At 40.5% G+C, this 24034-nt stretch overlaps 1 protein-coding gene across 1 annotated transcript in view; it reads left to right on the top strand.

The window, feature by feature from the left end:
* Positions 1-19500, top strand: part of PHEX (phosphate regulating endopeptidase homolog, X-linked) — a 112946-nt gene extending 93446 nt beyond the window's left edge. Inside the window, exons 16-22 of the mRNA XM_009276909.2 lie at positions 4696-4750; positions 7966-8033; positions 10126-10256; positions 13287-13352; positions 13471-13575; positions 15346-15422; positions 19097-19500. Of these exons, the coding sequence (XP_009275184.1) occupies positions 4696-4750; positions 7966-8033; positions 10126-10256; positions 13287-13352; positions 13471-13575; positions 15346-15422; positions 19097-19199 (605 nt within the window). The 3' untranslated portion in view covers positions 19200-19500. The remainder of the gene's footprint in view (positions 1-4695; positions 4751-7965; positions 8034-10125; positions 10257-13286; positions 13353-13470; positions 13576-15345; positions 15423-19096) is intronic.
* Positions 19501-24034: the final 4534 nt, after the last annotated feature.

Genomic DNA, 24034 nt, shown 5'->3' on the forward strand with positions numbered 1-24034 from the left:
TGTAAAAGTGGAAAAAAAAAAAATTTTTCAAATTTGAAATACATTCTAAGAAGCTTTATAGCACCTTGCTGCAGAGAGAGGCTGAAAATTGATATAATGGATAAAATGAAGCTAGAAGCCTTCAATTAAGTTAAAAGTAGTCCTGCACAGGTAAAGAGTGCTGTCAGAGCTTCAAGATCAGCATAAATTCAGGGTAAAATATTTGAAGTAAACCAGATGTACTTCACTGCTTGAAATGCCCCTGCGTTCCAGAGCAGTAAGGTGAGTAAGAGGAAAGTTCAGTAAATAGTCACTGTTCAAGGGTCCAGACACAGGGTTTAAGAAAGCCAAAGCCTACCTGGAGATGAGTCTGGTGAGGGATGTGAAAGGCAACAAGAAACATTTCTGCAAGTGTAGCAGCAACAGAAGAAAGTCTAGGGAAAATATGGTCCCACTGCTGAATGGGAGCAGGGGACCTGGTGACAAATGACATGGAAAAGGCCGAGGTACTCAATGCCTTCATTGCCTCAGTCTTTACTGATAAGACTGGCTTTCAGGAAACCCAGGCCCTTGAGACCAGAGGGGAAGTCTGGAGCAAGGAGACTTACCCTCAGTGGAGGAGAAGAAGGTTAGGGAACAGACTGGGCAGACACAAGTCCATGGGCTCTGACAGGGTGCACCTACAAGTGCTGAAGGAGCTGGCTGATGTCATTCTGAGGCCACTCTTGATTATCTTTGAAAGGTTGTGGTGACTGGGGGAGGTTCCTAAGGATTGGAAAAAAGCAGGTGCCACTCTATCTTCAAGAAGGAAGATCCAGGGAACTACAAGCTAGCCAGCCTCACATCAGTCCCTGTGTACATGATGGAGTAAATCCTGGAAAGAGTTTCCTTGACCAGCCGCCTTTGATGAGATGACTAGCTCGGTGGATGAGGGGAGAGCCATGAATGTGATTCATCTTGACTTTAGCAAGACTTTCCAGGGAACCAAGCTAGCCAGCCTCACATCAGTCCCTGTGTACATGATGGAGTAAATCCTGGAAAGAGTTTCCTTGACCAGCCGCCTTTGATGAGATGACTAGCTCGGTGGATGAGGGGAGAGCCATGAATGTGATTCATCTTGACTTTAGCAAGACTTTCAGCACTGTCTCCCTTAATATTCTCAAATACAAACTGCTTAAGAATGGCCTGGCCAAGTGGATAGCCAGGTGGACTGAAGACTGGTTGAACTGCTGGGCTTAAAGGGTTGTGATCAGAACTGCTGGGCTCTAAAGTGTTGTGATCAGTGGCACAAAGTCCATCTGGAGGACGATCTAGCCTGGCTGTCCCACCTTGTCACCTGTAAGATGCATGGATGTAGGGTATCAGTGCTGTTCTGTGACAGCTTGAACTCGGCTGCCCACAGATCTCCAGTGCTCTTGTGGCATGTGACACCAGTACCTATCTCTGATGCTGCAGTCCTATGACATTGCTCCAAAAATAGGTAGGTTGGAAGAAGGTAGGCAAGGCAGATTCTGCAAGTCCAGATCCTACATATGGCAGATAGGTTTGTGTGGGGTCTGTAATAAGACAACAGTTTTCCTTCTGTGTGCTGTTGGTGAGTAATGACCTTGAGTGTAGGCTCCGAGCCTGCACTAGCAATAAAGTGTACGGAGAGAGAGGCTTTCAGCCTGTATCCCTCTTCTGGGGCAGTGTAGAGGGAGAAAGCGTGAAAAGATACAATACGGGCTAAATTTATGGTGAAGTGTTAGCTTAAAGTACCTTCCCAGTGCCTGTATCCATTCCTTAAGATGTGAAATTCTCTGAAGTCTGGCTGACTTACTCCTCCAGATCAGTACTTTCCTTGCTTGAACTCCAGTGGCATGTAAATAATCTCATTAGTATTTATTGCTTCTACAGCCTACTATGAGCTCTCTGAGTTTTGTCATTAATTCTTTTAGGTACAATATGCCAAGCAAGAAACAGACTTCACTAGGGAATTGCCTAAATTGAGGGATTCAAAACAGCACAAAATAAGAAACTGTCGGGTGATCTATCTCCTGTTATAATTTCAAGGAGATTCTAGGTCTAGGACGTTGTTATCCTTGTTCCCTCCAAGGGTAATCTGGTTGATTATCCTCTGCCTGAGAGAGACATTGCATACAGAGGCATGCCCTGCGTTGCCAACTCCGAATCTGTTCCTTGTAGTGTTGCAATAGCGGACAAGCACCCTCCCTCATTTAGTGCTACTAATCTCTGGAGAACAAGGCACCTTTGCTTTACTAGCTGCCCAAGGATCACTGTCAAAACTAGATTTTTTTTTTTTTTTTAAAGAAAAAAAAATCCTGTTGTGGGTAATACATTCCAGTTCCCTGAGTTTTTCTTAAATGTGTATTACATTCTAGTGGCTTCTGACTCTGCTTTGGCCTGAAAATACTTCCTAGGCTTCCTTTAGTGCAGTCAAACTACAAAGGTGTTTCACACAGCTGCCCAGAAGCAGAAACCACTCCTTCAACATGCTCTATGCTCAGGCACATCTTACCTAAAATGGATCCTGACTTTGAGTAAAATAATTATCAACCTGTTGTATGGATTCGGGATTGGAGCTTCTTCCCGTTCATTCACATGACTTGTTCAGTGGAAACTTTATCCCGTGGCTTAACTCATATCTGATGGTGTTTCAGCAATGTCCTATGAAGACACCTTTAGGTTATACTTCTTAGATGGATGAGCCTGAGTGAAGGTTTGCACCTAGTTTACTGTAAATAATGTATATTACCTCTACGTGGCACACAGACAAGTGCAAATTCACTACACAAGTCTATACCTGGATGAAATAATTGCAGCTCCTTACAAGATCTTGATAGCCTCTTGGTGTGGTGACAGGCACACAGGATCGTGTGATCCCTAAACATGAATTGTGGGGTGACTGTGCTGCCTTGGTTCATACCATCTTCAGTATGGGCTCATTTGTTCATTTTGGCCGCAGTTCCTCTCATCTGGTGTTGAGGGGAGAGGATCATTCAGGGTTAGCGAACCCTAATGATTCCTTCATTAAATGGTCTCTTTGGCATGTCCAAAAACCTTTCCTGATGTTCAATATTTGGAACGAACCAGGCAATGTAGTTCAGACTAGATTTCCAGCTCTTAACACCAGCTCTTAACTTAGTGTACTAACAAGCAATTTTCATCAGGTTGCGTGAGTGTACCGTTGCTGTGAGATGTTTAAAAACATACATAGTAAATGCTCTTCTGTGTGTGCTGGGCGGCAAAGAGAGTTAGATCAGGAAAACTTTGTCCTTGACATTGGTACAATTGTGTTTTGTAGCACTGGAAAAGCAAATGATAACATGCTTGAAACAACAAAACAGCATCTGGAGAAGCAAGAGAAAAAAAAACACTCAGAAAATAAGTTTGAAAAACACACTTTTTGTAAGCTAATTGCAAATAGGTAGTCAAGGCAGCCAGGGAGGAGCAGCAGAAAAAAGCAGATGGGCAGGCCAGGAAGACGTGCCACTTGCCACATCATTTGACATGAATTACACTCAGCATATTGTCTTTAAAGACTTTGTAAGGAAAGGGCAAAAATCTTGCCTTACAATTTTTCTCAGATACAAAGAAACCCATGTCCTATTTATCAACAAAAAACTGAATAGGGTCAGAATCAAGTGAATGTGGTTTTTGTTTTGATCTGAGTGGCCAGATCTTTCTTGAAGAGAGACCCATAAGCTGAAGCAGAGGTTCCTAGGAAAGCAAGCGAATCACCTGAGGAAACTGGTTCCTCATTCACAAAGTGATGTCCATATGAGGTAACCTTCGAAGTAGGTGTATGCCTGTGCTTTATAGGTGGGAATTCCTGCCATGAGACATTAAATTCCACATTTGGGCCTGGAAGGACTGCACTTTTCACCAGCATTTGAAAACTTTGACCATAGGTGTCTGTTTTATTTAGCAGTTCTTCGGGCTGTTAAATTGTTACCACGTTCAGCTCCACTGTCTTCAGAATCGTGTCACTGAAATGTCATCCAGGTATTGGAAATAGAGCTGTGACTTTGAATTTGAGGAACAATTTTGGTTCCTATGTGCAACATCAGTAGATCATCACTCACTAGAGTGTCTCCACTGACAGGTTTTTGGCGACTAGTTAGTTTACCAGAAGCAGCCAGGTAATTCCCGTAGCTAGACTGACTCTACAGCCTTAATAGTCTACAGCTTTCCTTTACTGAAGTGCCTAAGTGTGTTCATTTACCTTTGATTTTCATAGACTATATAGAATTAGGCTTACATTTTATCACTTCCATATGTCTCTTGCTGCACTGAAGCCTCACTAAGCCAACAGTTTCATTATTGTTGCATTTTTCCTATATATTCTCTGTTGATCTGTCAACATCTGAGGGCATTCCGATAGTTTTCTTCTTTTTCACAGGAAACACTAGGTGTTTAATCACAAGAACACATGCACTTACACACACACAGACATGCGTGCAGCCACAGAAGAAAATAAAGTTCTCGCAGTGCAGCATGTTGTTGCCATTGTGGTCCTGAAGGAGGGAGGATCTCTGCTTCTTCTCAAAGATCCTCTCTACTGCATTCTGAAACTACCACCTGAGGGAAAGGTCCTCTAGCAAAACCTTCTGAAACTAAACAAAAAAAGTCATAAAATCCAAACCCTTGGGCCTTGTGACTGTTATTCAGCTGTATTGAACTAGGGACCTAACTGTTATTTTTTTGCTATTGCAGGATTCCCAGCAGGAGAATTGCAAAAGCCTTTCTTTTGGGGAACAGAGTATCCTAGGTAAGTACTGCACCAGGGCACCTCTTACACCTGAAAATGAGGAATAACAGGGAAAGGTATTGGAAATACATATAGATGGAGAAGAGGGCATGGAGAAGAAGGCTACGCTTCTGAAGACGACCAACAGGTAGTGCACAGGAATACTGTGTTGTCCTTCTGCAGGGAAAGCTTGGCCCTTGGGTTGTGTGTTCTTCCCTGCTGCGTCCTGCTTTTACTATTGAAAAACCAGACTTTGAAAACTGCTGCTTTGTGCGATAACTTTGCTTACCCTTGGGAGATGTATGTGCTGCTGTTGTCTTAAGCTGATGACTGATTTCTCACAGGAATTGCTAATTAAGTGCACCTGAGTGGAAGTGTTTCAATACTATAGCATGCAGATGCAGCAGTGTGCACACGGCAGGTATTAAAAGGAATTGTAAATCAGGTAACTAACACTTCCTGAACAGAAGCGAATACCCTGAGAAGCCATTTATTATCAGTTTATTGTTCACTTTCTGCTAAAATCTAAGATTAACAGTGGGCCTTCACCTGTGCCTGTTGAGGTGCATGAGAATATCTCCATGTGCATAAGTGATTGCCTGAGCAGGCCCCTGTGTTACTGTAGCTGAGGAAGAGTAATTATAGGTCACATATATTTAATTTTGAAAAATCACTGCTTTTGTGCAGTTCAATAACTTTCTATTTTAGGGCAGGGTAAGACCATGTAAAGTTTCTGACAGCAGTGTCTGAAAGTTATTTTGCAGTTATATAAAGCCAGTTACTGGTGAAACATATCCTTAATAAATCTTTGTTAAAAAAAATTGAACTTTTAAAACATTTTGGGTTTGCCATCTTCCAATCTGGATGTGACCTTGTAAACAGGAAATTTGGCAATATATGTAGAGAGGCACATTCAATTTAGGAACAAATGAATTTGCATTCAAAGAGAATTCTTATGAGCTAGGTGACTTTCTAAGTGGTAATTGGGGACAGAAGAAAGTCCTTTCTTGTTAAGATGAACTTATTTACTGCTGTGGTTATTGTAGACCTGTTTCCGGCTTTGCTTTCTGAAGAGATTTCTCTATACCCTGACCTTCTGCCATAGTGATAAAATTGTGGTTCTTTCAAAGAATTATACTTTGCTCATTTCTCTTCTTTAAAGGTTACCTTAGCTTAAATTGGTTTTGCTTGAGTACGTATCAAAATGAAATTTAGTAAACAAATGTAGCTGGTTTATATCAGACAACAGATTGCTTTTGTCCTTGAAATATTCTGGATCTGTTTTCTGTCTGCTTAAAAGAAACAGTACATTGCACTGGAACAGAAAAATCATCAAAAAGTCATCAGCACTTGCTGGAAAACTGATTTAGCAAATATTTAACATTTAGTGGCGTTTTAGTGTCCGGTTCCAGCATAACCACAGCTGCATCTCTTTGCATAAAGGGAAACTAAGTTATCACTTTACATCTCAGTACGTGAAATAAAATGCCATTCAAATGCCATCATTCATAGTTACGAGTCTTCAGTGCCAGATATATTGAAACAGAGACTTCAAACTACCTGAGTTGGTAGCTTCTTTACAGTCCTCTGAGCCTCCCCAGTCCCAGAAAGTTCCCCTCTAATATGGTACCTGTTGGGCTGCACCTAATCCCCTCCATCTCTGTCCAGCTGTGCCCCAGAAGTGAAGAGCATGAACAGAGCTGGGAGCATTTCTGGCAAAAACGTTGTTGAGCTGGAGAAAATGCTGAAGGGGGTTCACAGAAGCAAAGGCCAAAGTTCACCCCAAACTTCGCCCCATCTTTTGGAGCTGGGGAAAACCCTAGGAATGCCCAGACAGCAGCCTATTCTTTGTCCCTGTCACTCGTGGTGACCGAGAACCTTGAGGAAAAACAAGATGTATTTAGGGCTTATTGGTTCTTCTTGATCTCTTTACATGTTTTGTGCCATTCTTTTTATACTTCTCCAGCTGCAGAAGATCCTGTATAACCACTTCAGATGTGGAAAACAAGTCTAATATAGTACATTTAGTATGGATAATTATCACTGTGTGCTACACAAGGTCGCAAATTTGTCAGATAAAAGGATGATATTTCCATTGCTGAAATGTATAATTTTAACCAACATTTTTTAGTGAAGGTTTGCAATAGTACTTGGTGCGGGGTGGGGGTGGGGGAACCGGTAGGGAAGATTTTATCACATGCAAATTACCTTTCAGGAAAGAAAAAAACAAAGTGAAGAATTGTCATGGGAGCAGGGGGAATTAAATCATATAATAGTTTTTGGGCATGACTGAGATGAGCAATTAGTGCGCTATGGATCATTAGGTCCAGTAATAACATGTTACTTCAAAACTCTCTGCCTTTCTCCTATTTCAATACAATGTGTTAGAAATACTATAAGCTACTTTGAAGTGTGGCATCTCAATAACTGAAATAATTAAAATCACAAAGAACGACAAATGAAAGATGCATTTAGTACATCACTTCCCCCCCCCATATCCACTGCATTTGATATAAAAAAGCTGTGAACCTTTCCCACTTTCATCCCTATTTCTCCCAGATGCATGTTTATTTGGATATAACAAGGAAAATATAATTAGTTGTCAATCAGGAATACAAAATATTTCTGTCTATTCTGGTTCTCTGGTGCATTAGAGCTGACTATAGATCACGTCTCATTCCTGTGCAGGTGCAAGGAAATTGTATGACCTCTCTTTTTAAAATGGAAGGGAGATCTGTTTAATGCTTTACAAACTGGCGTCAGTCATTTGCAAGTCTGTTTGTTGCATGTCAGTGAGGAATGATTGGAGCTGGCATTACGGAAGCCCATTTCAGCCTTTCATCTATTCTTTTTTCATGATGCTGCTAAGAGAATAATTTCGCCTATAACTTTGTCCTGTTCTTGGTTAGAATATACACAATGCAGGCAGCTGAAGGAGACATTTTGGAGCTCATATGATGCTAATAAGAGATTTGGTTAGAAGAGTGAACCATCATAATGCTTTTTAAAGTTTTATATTAAAGGTTGTTTTTAAACAAGTAAGAGTTTAACATTAAGACTTTCAACAACTTTAAGTCAAAATTGTGCAGGTATGATTTTTAGTCCCATTCCCTACCCCACCGCCAGTTTAAATAAATAGTGATCTTTCCTGAGGTAGAAATCTGTTTGATTCTTCTGTCCTTTGATGCTCATGAGTGTAGACACTTTCTGAGGAAACTGCTTTCTTTGTGTTACAGGTCATTAAGCTACGGTGCCATAGGAGTGATCGTTGGCCATGAGTTTACTCATGGATTTGATAGCAATGGTGAGTATTTGTCTATATGTTGATAACTTTCTTTTTTAACAGAGTTGACACATTAGAAAGCTGATTTTTATATGCTTTAGCTTTTTTATTGTTTTGTTATTTAACAATGCTGAATTGCGTGAAAAAATTATAAAGTTGTATTTTTTATTTATTTACATACAATCATCTTACTTGTCTGAACCAGATTTTGTTTGGTAAGGAATACCACAAGCTTGGCACTTTCTGTTTATTTTGAATGGAAACTAAATCAACAACAGATTCAGAAAATCCTGGTTGGGGGGAGTGGGAAAGCCAAAGGGATAACTTCTGATTGATAAAAACGATTTCCAAGAAAGCTTTTCATTTCAGTTTTGACTTTTTTTCAAAAGACAATTACATACAAATATTAAAATACAACACTGGAACAAATGTGGAACAGAAAACGTATTTTAAAATATTAAAAAAAAAATTAAAAAAAAAAAAGAGCGAGAAAGAAGAAATGGTCTGAAAATGTCAAACTAACTGTCCTGAAAAACTGGGTGGAGTGGGGCATTACCACCATCTAATTTCGGCTATCTCAGTAAAGTGCTTTTTAAAATCGGGCTCCTGAGAGAGAGAGGGGGAGAGAGAGAGAAACACAAACCTCCTCCTCCGGGGAGCAATTCTGAGTGTCTGACTGACATCCTGCTCTGACTCACTGTCTAGAGAAACCTCTTTCCATTGAAAATATAGGGAGTTTAAGGAAAAGCAGACTTCTAGCTCACTGCCTAACCAAAGTTAGGTTGCTTATGTTGCGTTACTTTGAATACCTTTCAAAAAATAAAAGGAAAACCTTGTACCCTGTTGGCACTGCTCCACAACATTTTGCCTAAGCAAACATTTCTGAATGGAGAAATGTTTCTTCGTAAGCTCCCATCTGCCCTACCACTTCCATATCATACAGGTTATGGTGTAGCAAGTACATCCATGTATTTGAGTGGATAGTTTGATTTGATAAACTTGGCTTCTGGAACCGACCTTCATTTGAGCATAGCATGGTTAAGAGACTCTGCTACAGAGGATATTACAGCACTTGAGTATCGGCTGATTTTTCCATCTTGCAGTGTGATGTGGAGGGCCTGGACTTAGTTTTCAGTGCTGACCCAACATTCCTAAAAGTCTGGCAGTCGGGTCTTATATAGTCTTTTGTTGCACAAAGGTAGACACAAGACATGTTAGGACTTTTTTTGAGAGCAGGTGTAGCTGCCCATGTGGATGCAACCTTGCTCTGTGATTTGATTCTTCGTTATGACTGCAGGAAAGAGAGGTAGGGAGCAGCCAGTAGACAGGATACCAAGTACTGAAGATGTTTTCTTTCATCTTTTTATTTCTTTATTTTTTCCCTGTGTGTTGTCTTGTTCAAGATGACAAATTCCCTAGGGATGTATTTATTTCTATATTTGGAAGGTAAGAGCCTGGGCAAGAGATAGTAGTCTGCTTAGGGAAGCAAATCTTAGGTTCTTCTCTGACTGGCTGGAGACATGATAGAGATTAGATACTCTCCTACAAATGAGATGGAGCAGGGACCTGAGACTGAATCTTCCACGAGCCATTGCTGTACCTATCAGCCTGGGGAATGGGGTGTATGTATTCTCCTTGCTTCCATGAATAGGGTTCAAATGTTCTGGTTTTGCTCCAAGGCAAAAAATGGAAACTTCAGAAGTTTCCATGAAATGGATTTTTTTTTTTCTGGTCAAGCGTATAATTAATTAATAATAAATTAGTTATCATCAGGTTTGCAGAATCAAAGGCACATGGGCTGAGGATGAAAAATACTCACAATTATACTTACAAGAAAGCTCATATGCCTCTTATGTAATTATAAAATGTACTATAGCACTCATTAGTCATTACTATTTTTTTCTGAAAATGGAAATTATGACAATAAATAAAATGCCAGTTTTTCACCACTGACTTGAGTGGGCTCAAGATTTTGCTCACTGATCTTATCCATTTTGCACACACACTTGCATGAGTACATTCACCTCTCATTTCTGTGCAGGTGATAGATTCCAAAACTGGAAAAGTATGGGGGTTTCTCCTACAAAAACATTAGTTTTCTTTCTTTTTTTAGGTCGGAAATATGACAAAAATGGAAATTTAGACCCTTGGTGGACAACTGACTCTGAAGAAAAATTTAAAGAGAAAACAAAATGCATGATTAATCAATACAGCAATTACTACTGGAAGAGAGCTGGCTTACATGTATGTAAAACACCAGTGATCAAAAGCAGCGGTGCCTTAGGAGTTTTGGGGTTTTTTTTAAGTTACCTTTTTATAAATCCCAACATATTGGGATATTAGGCTACCAACTTCATTTCTCACTACAAATCATTTTTTGAAGTGAATAATTGTGCTAAAAATTGTCTGTCAGATTTGATTAGTCCAGTCAAATACTACTACCCACACCCTGCTGACAGGGTTAAACCACTTCTTATCACATCGTATTGGAATCAGAGGAAGAGGATGAAGCCACTCAGCAGGGCCTGTCTAATTACTGTGAACATGTTAAATGCCTTCTGAAGATGAGTTCCATAATAAAACTGAGCAGCCACTCTTTTTAAAAAGAAGAATATAATAGCATGTTTTATAGATTCCCTTAGCAATTCCGCCTGTTATTTTTTACAGCTATAAAATGGATGCATATACCCTACTTTATTTCACATTCAACCCTTGCTATTTCTTCCACGTGTGCATGCAGACCCAATTTGTATCTTAAATGAAGGGAGTATGATAGCAGTAGCTCATAGAAAAGGACTGATAAAGAAAGTGCAAGGGAATGGTTTCTGTTTCACTGTCTGTCAGAGTTACGGGCTTTCCTGAAAATGTGCACATTATAGAAATATCCGAAATGAAGGATAAATAGGAAAAATCCCAGACCTTCTGAAATCAATAGCTAAAATTCCAGTAATGTTGGCTGGGTTATGATTTTAATCTTAATTTTCAGGATAAATCATATACCCCACCCGCTACTCAATTGTACCACCTCTACTTACGTTTTAGAATCAGAAATACAATTACGACTTTGCCTTTTAAGAATAGAGAGGTCACATTGAATGCTTAGCAATAATTTTAACACTTTTCCCGGGCTGTTTGTACTAGTCTCAGAAATAACAAGGCCATATTGTAGTCCAGTCTGAAATCCAACAACTCGGACTTGAAGTACTTCGTATAAGTTAATTTACAAATAAAAATTCTCAGGCTCGTTCCTGAATATCTGTAGGACAAAAACTTTCAATACAAAAATACCACTTAAAGAGGGTCATTAAAACCTTTCCCAAGTATGTGACTGAGCCCTTCCCATGCTCCTGCCATTGGCTTGGCCATCCCCTTTACCTTCTACGGTGTCTCTTGAGATGGGGTAGATCTGAATTTCCCTCCAGTATAGCTATTGCCTTTGAAGTCTGTGGATGGGCTTACTAGAGAGATGCTGTTACCCACAGCCTTGTCATCTGTAAGGCTTTTTCCTCCTATTTCCATGGGATAACATAAAGCACTTTTTAGATGATAGAAGAAGATTCTTGATATTTTCTGCCATATTTTATAGCTTTTGTATGAAGAGCTGTGCATGCAAAGAGCTTTTTTTTGCCTGTCATTTACATCAATGTCTGTACATTCTGCAGGGTTTTTACCCCGTACGAATATTTTACATGGATTAAGAAACCTATTTACCTTCTTTCTCATTCAGTTCACAATAAAAATATCTCCAGAAAAGAAGCATAATGAAAGAAAAAGTGGATATAGAAATAGCTTCAGAGTGCAGTAATCACATAAAGTCATCTGATCAAATAAAGGGCTTATCACAGTCCCTGAGCCCTGTCACGAACAGTCTGCACAGAGTAGTCTCAGATACCTGACCCAGAGCTGCCTGAGATCAGCAGAAAGACTTCTTCCACTTATTAAAATGACCTATAGCCCAAGTGCCACTGCTAGGTTACTCTCAACTTATGACCTAAATCAGTCTACTTCACAAGCCCATTGCAAGAAAAATGTATGAGTAGGTAGACCAGAAAAAAAGCCAGCTGATGTGTGTGCATGTTCCCTGGAGTCCCAGCATCTTTTCTCCTCAAAACCTCTCTCCTACTTCCACCTCCAGCCTCCTGAGGGGAGGGAGGGCTGGCAGGAAAGGGGTGCACTTTTCTCTACTGCTCCCTTTTCTGCTTTGTTACACCCTTGGGTGTAACATTGGACCCAAGGCATCAAGCAAGATACCTTGGGTCTAATCCAGGTGGTCATCTGCACTGAGTGGTGGGGCTGTGCTCACGTACCTGGGTATCCCCTAGATCCTTTTACCTCTTCTCCCCCATTTTCCCCTCTTTAGCATCCTGAAACTAAGGTGGGTCCTGACACCAACCCCCCTATACTCATCCCTGTGGCATGGGAGAGCCTATCATCAGAGGATTTGCAGGACGGCATTGACCTTCAGAGCTCTGCTCAAACTGTGCTCAATTGGTTATTGCCTTGCTCATTCGAGGCACAGTAGAGAGTAAAACTGCTTAGTTACAAATACAGTTTGGTAACACTAAGACCTTAGTAGGCTGGGTGATCAGAGATAATGCTGCACTTGCAGAAATGAGGGTTAATTCATAATGATATTGCACTTGGTAATACCAGGAGACTGGCTTTTTCAGAAAGTTTAGATAACACTGCTTCTCGCAATATATTCTTGTTGCTATTGCTTTTGCTCTTCGAATCGATACTGGGGAAAAGCAATGTGAATCTCCTTTGCAGATATTTTTAGAGCGCTGAATACACTATCAATTTCAATTCTGTCTCTGACAGTTACTTTTAATTATGCTGTTTTATGTTATGACTTAAAAGTTATTTTAGCATCCCAGTAGCATATAAAGAGTTATGTAGAGAAACAAATATAACCTTTTAGATAAAAGTTTAGGAAAGGGGCTACTGGATCTCACATGTAACTGGAGAGAAACAGTCTTCAGGGAAAAATTATTGATGCTCAGATCAAAGATCAGGGACTGGATTCTTGAGTGCATTTTATCTACTACATTTTGTGCTACAGACATCTAGGACTACAGCCAGGATAACTTATCACAGAGGGTTGTTTACTGACAGTTTTCACATTGAAACCCAGTTTTCTTAACCAGAGATATGATGGCTGAAATTGGCTGAGGTCATTCTTGCCTTGTTTTATTTTTTCCCCTGTTTCTTGAAGTTGATCAAGAAGGAAGTTCAGAAACAGGTCAAATGACTGATGTTCTTTCATTCTGCCAGGTGAAAGGCAAGAGGACTTTGGCAGAAAACATTGCGGATAATGGAGGTTTGCGAGAGGCTTTCAGGGTAAGTAGATGAAAAATATCTGAAACATAGTATTATTTAAAAAAAAAAAAAAAGAAAAAGAAAAAGCTGTGGTTAGGCTCCATGTCGCGAAAGGCACTTAGTATCTCTTTCTTATCAGGCATACAGGAGATGGATTACAGAAAAGAGGGGAGGAGAAGAAGAGCCTTTACTACCAGGCCTTGAGTTCACACACAACCAGCTTTTCTTTCTGAGTTATGCCCATGTGAGTAGTACAAATGTGTTTCAAGTCCCCATCTATTAACCTGCACTATGTACAGTGCAGAGATGAGACTGCTTTGTTTCAACAGTCTACACCAGCCAAACCCAGACTTTTAAGGGTATAAGCAGAGAATTCTTCTCCCAGGACTATTATTTTTTTTCCCTTTCTTTGATGTCATCTATCTATCCATGGTTCCAGAACTGCTGAAATTATTCTTGGTTTTGCACAGTGTTGTCATGGCAGCTTTCTTTCCTCTTGCTGCTTACCTCTGCTGCAAGGCTTTTCTTGCACATATTGACTCCTTAACCTCTTTCCATTTTAGCTTCCCAGTTGTCTGGTGCTTGCCATATGCAGCAGTTTCTGACTGCTTCCACCACAGACTCCTGTTGCAAATGTACCATCACCATTCGTTACTAAGCATGTTGTTCAAGGAAACTAAGCAGCAGTGAAGAAAATCTTAGTTTAATTTTTCCCATCTTTGTTTGCTGTACACTAAATATGCTGTAGTAAAACTTTGATAGGGCATGCGAGTTTTTTATGAAAACGTGTAGAACAAGGGAGAGAATCAGAAATGATTTATTTGGTTAAGAGAGTTGGGGCGAACTCCCTATAATAAGGAGTAAAAATTAGGCTATAAATCTTTGCCCACCAGCTGAAAGAATGAATCATCTAAAACTGAAGAAACAGAACCCAATGCAACCAACCCTGGCTGAAAATCATTTCTCTGCCGAGAGTCAGTGTAGCAGTGTATGGGTCTATGGCCACTTAAGTTTGACAATATTGATCAATGAAAAGACTCCACTTTGGTCATTTATGCTGAGTTGAGTTTCACACTATGTCAGCTTTTCTCCAGGAAAACTTTGAAGCCATGGGGAAGATCTGGGGGTCTTACAGGACCGCTGCAGGAATCGGACGTCCAGTGGACCCTCTGAGGGGAGGCATATGCACAGTGAGAGCAGCGTATGCCAGCTACCTTTGAGCTCAGCTTGTTTCCACAGAGCCTAAGACACTCAACAGACTCATTGAAACTGCCAGGGCTGTCTTCAGCCAGACAAACTTGCACTGAAGTTCACATATCCTATAGGCAGCCTGGCTTAAAGGATTTTGTCAATAGGAAACATTCAACACGGGCTTAGGTAAGGTAGGGGCTGCTTAAATGAGATTTTTCATGCAATGGGCACAGCATAAGAGGGATTATTTAGTTGTGCAAATATTCTCTCTACCCTGTTTTGTGGTCAGTTACAATTGGGTCAAGTATTGTGTTAGGAATAGTGAATTGGGGACCACTGATGGAAACTTGAAAAATGTGTAATTTCAAAAGAAACTGACATTCCAACATGGAACAAATGTGTCAGAAAATATAGCTGCAATTCTAGGGATGATAAGCAATCAGTGTGTGTACCTTCTATACACATTACATAGCTTTGAGATCAAGAAGTATGTTTGGTAATTATTAAGGCGTGAGATGCTACAGCACAAGCTGGAAAGCAAGCTACAATTAGAGAGAACCTCAAAAAAAGAACTAGTAAAGTGGCTATGATTAGATGATTAGAGTGGGTGGAGACTGGATCCATTAAGGGATTTGAAAAACAAGAGAATATACCAACAGAAAACTGCAAGTTAGCAAAGGTGAAACAAAATAGGAGTTTGTGGTGTCTTTCCATTTTGTGCGTTCTGTAAGAAACAGGCATCTTAACAGTGACATTACATTCTACTTTACTTCCAAAGTCATCCCAGATAACGTGTCTATTTCTGCTTTTTATCTTTTATTAGGTAAGATGCAACTCCTTTAGACCAGAATCTGCGAGAGAGCAAATATATATTGGAGCTCACAGCCCTCCTCAGTTCAGGTAGTGCAAATAATGTATTTACTCAGTATACATACAGAATCAATCACTGCAGCACACAAGCGCAGAAATTTAGCATGTTAAGAGGGGTTTAAGAGCAAACAGAAAATTGGATTGTGCTCTTGGCTTAGATTGAAATTGAACTGTTTTTATTAGCGTATCTTTCACTGTTACAAATGCTTTTCTGTAAAAATGAGGGGGCTTGCATGTACCTTCAAAAGCAGTTGAACCAGACGACACTCTGATCCCTATGATGTTCTATAATCATGGCCTGAGTATCTAAAATGTCTATTCTATCACCTTTTTTTTCTATGCAATTCTACTTTAGAAAACAATTAATATTAGCAGGGTCCTTGATTTAATCTGCCTGAGTTCATTAAAAGCTTTCAAGTGAGTGCCTTGAATTATATTGATAAAGCAAAGCAAAGCATGCCCTGTAAGTTCAGTTCAAGATTGAACTCTTAGTTGCCCTTCAAGAGACACTTTGCTTGAAGGAGCTGTGGTAGTCCAGCCATAACAGCGTGTCTGTGTCCTTGCCCAAAAGGCCTCCCACAGGCTTTCCTAACCACAGACACCCCAGAACCTCAAGAAGGAAACGCTGGAAAAGGAGGAAGGTTTAAAGACTTCATAAGAATTAGGAAGCCAGAGTTTATTTCTCTGCTTCTCCACAGAGTTTGTGTGACCAAGAGCAAGTTTTTTCTGTTGGGATTCATGTCGGTTGTATTTACTTAACTAAGAATTGTGTGTTTGTCCTCAGTCAAGTGCTACATTACATCTGTATTTGGGGGAAGGATGTTAACTCCACAAGCTGATTCATAATGGAGGTGTCTCCAATACACAGGATTAGTTGCCTTCTGGAGATTCCTACCGCTTTCTGTTGACTAAAGAGGGAGCTGGGATCCTGCCTTCTCCAATGCTAAATTTAGGTGATATGAGCCCCCTTTGTCTCAGTTCTTTCTTGGTAAAGTAAAAATAGCAACACTGCTTTCACAGGGGAGTTGTGAGGTTGCTTCATAGGTACTCTGACATATTCCCTCGACACAGCCATGCCAAAGCTGAAGATATAAACACAGCATGCATAACACACCTTGGGCTACTTAGAACCAGAATGGGTTAAGAAATAATGGAACTGCAAACATGATGACGCAAACTTAATATAAGCTAGTATTGCAGATGTGTATGCTTGGTCTTGGTAGACTTCTATACTCTGCATTGAAACCTGCACTACTGTACCTTTGCAATACCTGTTACACCAGCTAGCTAGGGTAAAACTAGTGCAGTATGCAAATCTGCACGCCTTTTAACAATTGAAAATACATCATGACAATGAGGACGGGAGTATCAGGCTGATCTTCAGCTTACAGAGCAATTTTTTTTTTTTTTTAATCCTACCCTTGTTAAGCTTTTGGTAAAATAACCATCTCTTGCCTTTTAAAGTCCTCAGATTTATTTACCTATACGTATATTTACATATTCTGAATCATTACATAGCTACATTCCCGTGAGATGTTGCAAATCACAAAATATACAGGGAAGCCTGGGAATAGAGCATTCATGAGGAAAAATCATGAAGGAATCAGGCTATGAAAGAAAATTCCAGAGAAGATTAGATGAATTTGGGCTCTAGAAAATACAGACAAAACTTTTTCGTAGTTTTTATGTGAGATACTCAGAATAGGCTTCTGTTTCAGACCTGAAGAGAAACTGCGGTGCTTGTCTCTTTTTGCAAATCATATCAACTGGGCTAACAAATTATATTATCTATTTCCCCCAACTTTGCTTCATTCGTGTCCCAAGACCATTATGAGTATAACAGCAGTACAGCTAGTTTCAACATTGGCAGCTCTTGCTATCCAAAAAGCCCAAACAGCCCTTTTTTAAGTAATTAGAAAAAAGTAACTATAAAAGATGATAGAAATGAGCAACACATATCCTGAGCATAGGTGTGTGCATCTGAGCTAGTCACCCGAGGTTCTCTTCACAGTCAAAAAAGAATAGGCGTTTTGAAAGTGTGTGTGTGTATATATATATGTATATATAAAATCCTTCTGTAAGTAATAAATTTGGATTACTTAGACTCTGCAGGTACATCCTTCTATTCACTGCCAAGGGAGCCCAGGGTCACCCATTCAGGGGAAGGTGTCTCTGCTGTAGTTCAACGGGATGAAATCCAGACAGCCCACTCTGATTCCACAGTTAATGTGTGGCAATATCAAACCATGGGTAGAAAAGCCACGTGCATGGACACATAAAGATCTTTTGCTGACTAGATTCTGGTTCTAGTTATTGGCAGATTTTCAGTTTTAGCCTGTGTCTGCTATTTTTGAATGCCGGTTTCAGAGTGAAATCCCTGGCATGTCAGGCAGAACTCCCGCCAACTTCAGCAGAAGTTCTGCATGACCAGCTCTTGCTGTTCCAGTCCCTGAATATGTATTTGCAATGTTTTTACAGTAAAGCTGTATATCTTATTTGAAGCCTAACATCATTTTGTAATTCTCCCTACAAAACTGACCTTTAGACATTTTTGCACCAGCTGACTGCAAATTTTCTTACCCACAGAAAGTCTAATCAATGTAATAAGAATGTTTTCTACCATGCTGAGCTATGCTGAGAAACTCATTGTCTGCAATGGAGAAAAATGCCTTCCCACTGCATAACAAAGAGGGTGGAAAGGCATACAATTAATATCTCAGTAGATACTTTTCTGCTTTATCTCAGGATGCTGTTTACTTTAATACCATTGCAAATTTCAGGTAAGTAAATTCCAAGATGCTTAAAAGCATAGGAAAAATCAGCAAACAACAAAATCCCAATCTAGCAATGGTAAAATAATAATTTCTGACAGCACGAAATAATACAGACATGAAAGCAGGAGCCAAGGATGACTGCATACAAAGAGCGAGCTCTTCCCCTATGTCTGAAAGTGCCAGTCTGGGATGCAGACACATTGTCTAGCTTGTGCGAGGCAGGGATGTGCTGCTCTTACAGTATCACACCATCTGTGGTGGAAGCAAGAGAGCTTGGGAGCTGGTCAGGGCAGAAGCCTCAGAAAATGTATTTCCAAACTATCAGAGGAGTTGAGATGCTCACAGGTGTAAGGCTGAGCTGGCCAGTTAGAGAGGGTCTGCCTGACCCCCCTCCCCCCCCCACCTCCAGCTTCAGGCTGCAAAGTCCCAGGGACCCAGCATGCGTGTGTGTGTGTGCGCGCGCGTACATGGGTGGGCAGAGGGTGTTGTTACAAGAATCTGGCTGGCATGAGCCAAATCAAATCACTTCCAGCACAGCCACGTGCCTATGCACTCCTGCCTGCTGGGCTGCAGTAGTTTGGCAGCTGCTGGAAGAAGAATTCCACTGTTGCAAGGCTATCGCTGATCCACCTTTGCTGCCAAGGGTCGGATTAGAAAATTGTTCTAAATGACGTAGTATCCACAAAATGCAATTGGTTTTGGTTGAGTTTCTAGCAATGTAAGATGCCTCTCAAAGCACCAAATGAAACAAGGTTGTCTTCACATTAACTTTAAATGGGAGTGCTTCTCCTGAACTTTTTTGGTTTTATTTGTGGAAAAATGACATGGGAAGCCTGAAAATTCAACCTGAAATGAACACACTGAAACACTTACAGGCCTGTAGTGTTTAACAGCAGACAATATGCACGTCAATCGCTTTTCTCTTTGCAGAGTTATCGGTGCCATGAGCAACTTTGAAGAGTTCCGTAAAGCTTTCAATTGCCCAACAAACACGACGATGAACCGAGGGGCAGAATCCTGCCGGCTGTGGTAGACGTCCCTTCCAGGTCTTCTGTCAAGAGGGGTCTGCAATGTCAACTGCTGCGTCTGAGCTCGAGCCCACTGCTAGAGTTTCAGAATAATGTTCTGCAATCTGGAGAGGCGTTACTTCAAATACATCTTCCTTATCCATGCTGATAACCTGCATGGATCTAATCACTCTCTATCCGGAGCCTAGAATCTTTTGAAATAGAAGCAGAGGATGGGTTTTCTTTAATAATAATAGTAATAATAATAAAGGAACTCCTTTTATCCTTAAAGCTACTCCTGTTCATCTGCAGTTGCATTGCTGTTGATGGACAACTGCCATTATCAATTCTAATTCCTGATTTATAGTTGAGCAAGAGGTAAATGCTAAAATCCAGTTTTAATCTGTTGCTCTGCAGGGGTGCTATGCAGACTGCTCCCACACAAAATTTATTCTTTCTGGATGAAGAAATTCATGAGGCCTGCTATAAAGCCAGCTCTGATCTGTTGTATGATACAGCATTTTCATAACTTAAACTGTCACTGCCCAGCATGCCATAAATGATGTTGCATGATGTAAAGACACAAGACTTTATATAAATTCGGTTTAATATGTCAGATTAGTGCCTCAGGTTTTGGAAGAGTTTCAAGCTGAGAAAGCACCTCACGGTTTCCATCTGCTAGGACTAAACAGAAAGGATACTTGTCAGATCCTGGCCTTTTCTAATTTTAGAATAGCTTATGATAAAAATCAATGTATGATGAAAATCAGAGTTTTGCAGAGGGAATTCCCAGCACCATGATACTCAGAAATATTACAACACTTACTCCTGTTTACAGTGTGAGCAGTTTTTTTCCCAAGGGGTGATTTTTACCTTGTGCTGAAGGTAGCTTCTACATCTATTTTTAAGCCAGAAATACTATACCAATTTTAATTTAGGGATTTCTTAGTGTCTGGGTCTTACAGAGGAATGTACGCAGTGTGCATGTTTGTCCTCATGATCTGGACAGGGCAGGGTGACCTGTGATTTTAAGGAAAGAAGAATATGTAACTGAAAAACCAGCAGCATTTGACTTGTCTGGATAAGAGGAAAGAAATATGTAACTGAAAAACCAGCAGCATTTGACTTGTCTGGATAAGAAGAGCAATTCAGGAGTAGAGGACTTTTAAACACAGTATACACGCAGGCCAGTTGAGTTTTTAATTTGGTTTCTAACAATATTCATAAAAACCCATATTTTATTGCAGCAGAAAAACTTTAACACATAACTGTTACTAAGGGAGGGAAAAAACAAAACAGCCCTGTCTTCCCCAACAGAAATATACATATTTAACTGGTATTTATTTATACCTTGTGCATTAATTCATTTTTACATGGTGGAATTATTTCAAATAGAGGGAGAGTTTCTTTAGTCCGATTTAATCGCTGCAAATCTATATGTCTCTGTGTGTGTATACTTTCATACATATATACACAAAAATATATAAATTATTCTATTTGCTTAAATTTTATTTTATCGGTATAGAAATGTTAGTAAGAGAAACATTTTTTACAAAGATTGGTCAAATATTTTCCAACAGTCAAGGTGGAGGAAGGTTCAACTGAAGCTAAGTTTTTACAAATGGGGTTAGTTTCATATGTTTCTTTATAAAGAAGGGTGACATCGTGGAAACATACTTTATGGAAGGAGACAGGCCCTCAAGCTACCTTCCAGAGAGAAGGAAGCTGAGACTCCTGAACTCAAGGCACTGTTGCCACTTCTTAGAAACAAAATATTATGTTTTGGGACGAGGGCTTTCTTTTTTTCAGTTTTTCCCTGAAAAAGTCAAAGTTTTCTTAAGAGGAAAAGCATTTTTGCTTCCTTCAAGCCAGCTCTTGTTCCAGTTCCATGGATTACAGTTTGTCATTTGAATTGCCACTACTAAATATTTTTCTTGGAGATATTTTTCATGTAGCCTGTTTAGATGGCAGTATTTTTATAGAGATTTTTCTCAAACAAGCAGGTATGGATCTTGAGCAAAGTGATACTGTTTACTTACTAATGGGAAAGTTCCTTAGCAAACTGAGTACTGTACTGAATTCATTCCTGTGCTCATATGAGCACTGACATGACTTGATGTTGGCTGCTTTGGATCAACAACACAAAGTTCAGGGGTGACACCCTGGCCCCATTAAAGGTAGTACCAATACGGTCGTTGTCCTCAGAAAAGTCAGGACAGCAACTCAAACACTTATCTTAACTTTCTAAATTACTGGACTACGCAAAGCTAGTTTCACAACAGTCAGCTTTGAGTTTTCTAATTTTATCTCTCAGGTCAGAGATGCATTTGCAAGAGTTCCTCTCTCATGGCTATTTTCCAGTGGGACAGATTCTGTCATTTTGTGGTTTATGGGGTTGTTTCTCTGTATTGGATAGTGTTTTCTTCTAAAACGCCTTATGTTCACTGCCTTAAATGTCACTCTTGCTGCTCCTTGCTAGGCTCAGGTCTTTCATGTTTAATACCAAGGATTTTTGAATTGTGGTATGCATATTCCCAACAGCACAGGAACCACTGTGAAACTGTCATCCTTGCTAGGGTGAGCACCTATCCCCTACAGCAGGCAGCGGGCTGGGTCCTGGGCTGGGGGGATAGTGGGGAGCTGGAGGGTTTGGAGGCAATGCACTAGGATGGAGGAAGAGGGGACATGGCAAAATTTTGCACCCTGGTTTTAGCAGTTGAGAGGGGGCCTACACACTGCCAGGAAGGACAGAAGTCCTTGCTGCTGACCGGCACATTCATCGGTAGTATCCAAGTTTGGGGAATCCTTGCTGTTGATGCAGGTTTTCAGTACCTTGGTCTTAGGTCTTGCATATGCCCACGTGAGGATCCTGGCTTGCCTTATCTGCCTGCTTTTTACCTCAAACCAAACAGCTGATGATGCAATTTACAGTTCACTTTGGAGTCAGCTATTTAGGTATCAGTTGGAAAGCAAAACAGAAGGTACTTAAATGCATTCTTAACACTCAGTCACCACAGACAGCTAAAGCATAGTGATGGTTTGTGAGGACTCTTCCTGTTGCCTCTGTTTTATCAGACTCTCTGGCCCTGCTTTGCTTTCACATTGTGCCTCCTGGGTCTGTGCTAGCAATCCTTGCTGTGTTGCTGTCTGGCTCACTTTTTACATCTATGCAAAAGATTCTTTATCATATATATTCTTCTCCCAGAGCTTTTAAATTGGTATTTTTTTAAATTGCAAGTAATTATGTCAACACTCTTTTTTCTTTAAGCATATTGTGACATATTTCTTCCTGTTGGCTTGGTAATCTACTTTTCCAGTGATCAGGAGGGGAAGGATCACCTATGAACAAAACATTTTTACCTTTGTAAATTTGAAGAGATATTTTTCTACTGTGTAGACGTAGAGAAACAACCCCTACTCCTGTCCCACATCCCCTTCTTTGGGTCCTGAAAATATGTAAACCTTTTTCTCCCCTCCCCTCTCCCCTCCTCTCTCCTCTCTCCTCTCACCTCTCTCTTCTCTCCTCTCTCCCAACCCTGAAAATGCTAAAACCACCTTATACACTGTAAGTATTTCTGCTGATAGCATTGTGAAGGAGTTAGCCTGACACACAAGTAGCTTTCTGAAAAGGCGGCTGTGCTATTCACCTGTGTAAACTGTTTAGGTATATAAATGATGTCCAAGCTGGGTCTTGATGCTGAAGGACCAAAAAACGCGGCTACATTATAAAGCTCTGCCTCATGCCCTGTGCAGGGGGACTGCAGCATTCTTTAGGTAGGAACGCTATCATGACAGTAAACGTTTGAATTATTTATAAAATAATCAGGTGGGTTTATGTATAACTTTTCACTGAGTATTATTCAACAAATTACATGCTTAGAAGTATATCTCACAGCAATGTTTTACAGATATATATAGAGAGAGAGAGAGAGATCTGTCTCCAAAGAAATATTAAAAGCCTGATGACTTAAGAGGCAGAACTGTAGTGAGTGAAAAGGTCTTTTGTGTTTATGTCTTTTTAATCTAGATTTTTATTTTGCTAGTCAGTCTATTGCACTTTTTAATTTTTCTTCTTGCATAATACGTTGATTGACTGTTTTGAAGACAATTGTGCTAGCCAATAAGAGCCAAAGTGATGAAGAATTTTACTATGTTGCAGCATGGCAAAAGCTGCTTGGCTTGTCACTGTCGAACTCTACAATGTTACTTCTGTAATATATCATCTTTATAAAATGTAATAAAGAGCACAATGACATGACCCCAGGTTCTCAAGGCTACTGTTACTGCTTGACAGCCTAAGAAGGACCTCCTCTCTGAGAGTCATCTAGCCATCTTCAGCCAGAGTTTATTAAGCTCCACTTGCCTCCACTAATCTGCTGGAGGCAATTAAAATGAACATAGGACGAACTACTGTGGATGATGGCTGGAGGCTGCAGAAATTGTGGAAGGGCAGGTGGCAGAGCTATCCTAACCAGAAGCCACCAGAGGAGAAGAAGGTGTGGGAGAAGATCGACCTGCCTGTCAACCCCACCCTTCTCCTCTTGCCCCAGTCTGTTCCTGTCTCGACCCACCATTTGTAGCCTCACCTGCTTTTCAAATGCTTTTAAGCATTTTCCAGAAGTGTTTTTAATAGGATAACCCTAGTGCCATGCCCGAGTTTGAACTGCAGCTCAGCGATGTCTCTTCCCAGCCAGCACAAAGAAGTGGTTTGGCTGCCTTCCCAGTCTGGGGTGTGACTGCAGGTAGCTTAGCGTGCTGCTGTTCCTCGCCGTGTACTTCATGAGCCTGACCGAGCATTTGTTCAAGGGCTGTTCAGGCACAGAGACCGTGCCAAGGCCTTACACGTTACCAACTCGGCTCT

The sequence above is a fragment of the Aptenodytes forsteri genome, unplaced genomic scaffold, assembly GCF_000699145.1.
Source record: "Aptenodytes forsteri isolate BGI_AS27 unplaced genomic scaffold, ASM69914v1 Scaffold273, whole genome shotgun sequence".
Taxonomy (NCBI): Eukaryota; Metazoa; Chordata; class Aves; order Sphenisciformes; family Spheniscidae; genus Aptenodytes; species Aptenodytes forsteri.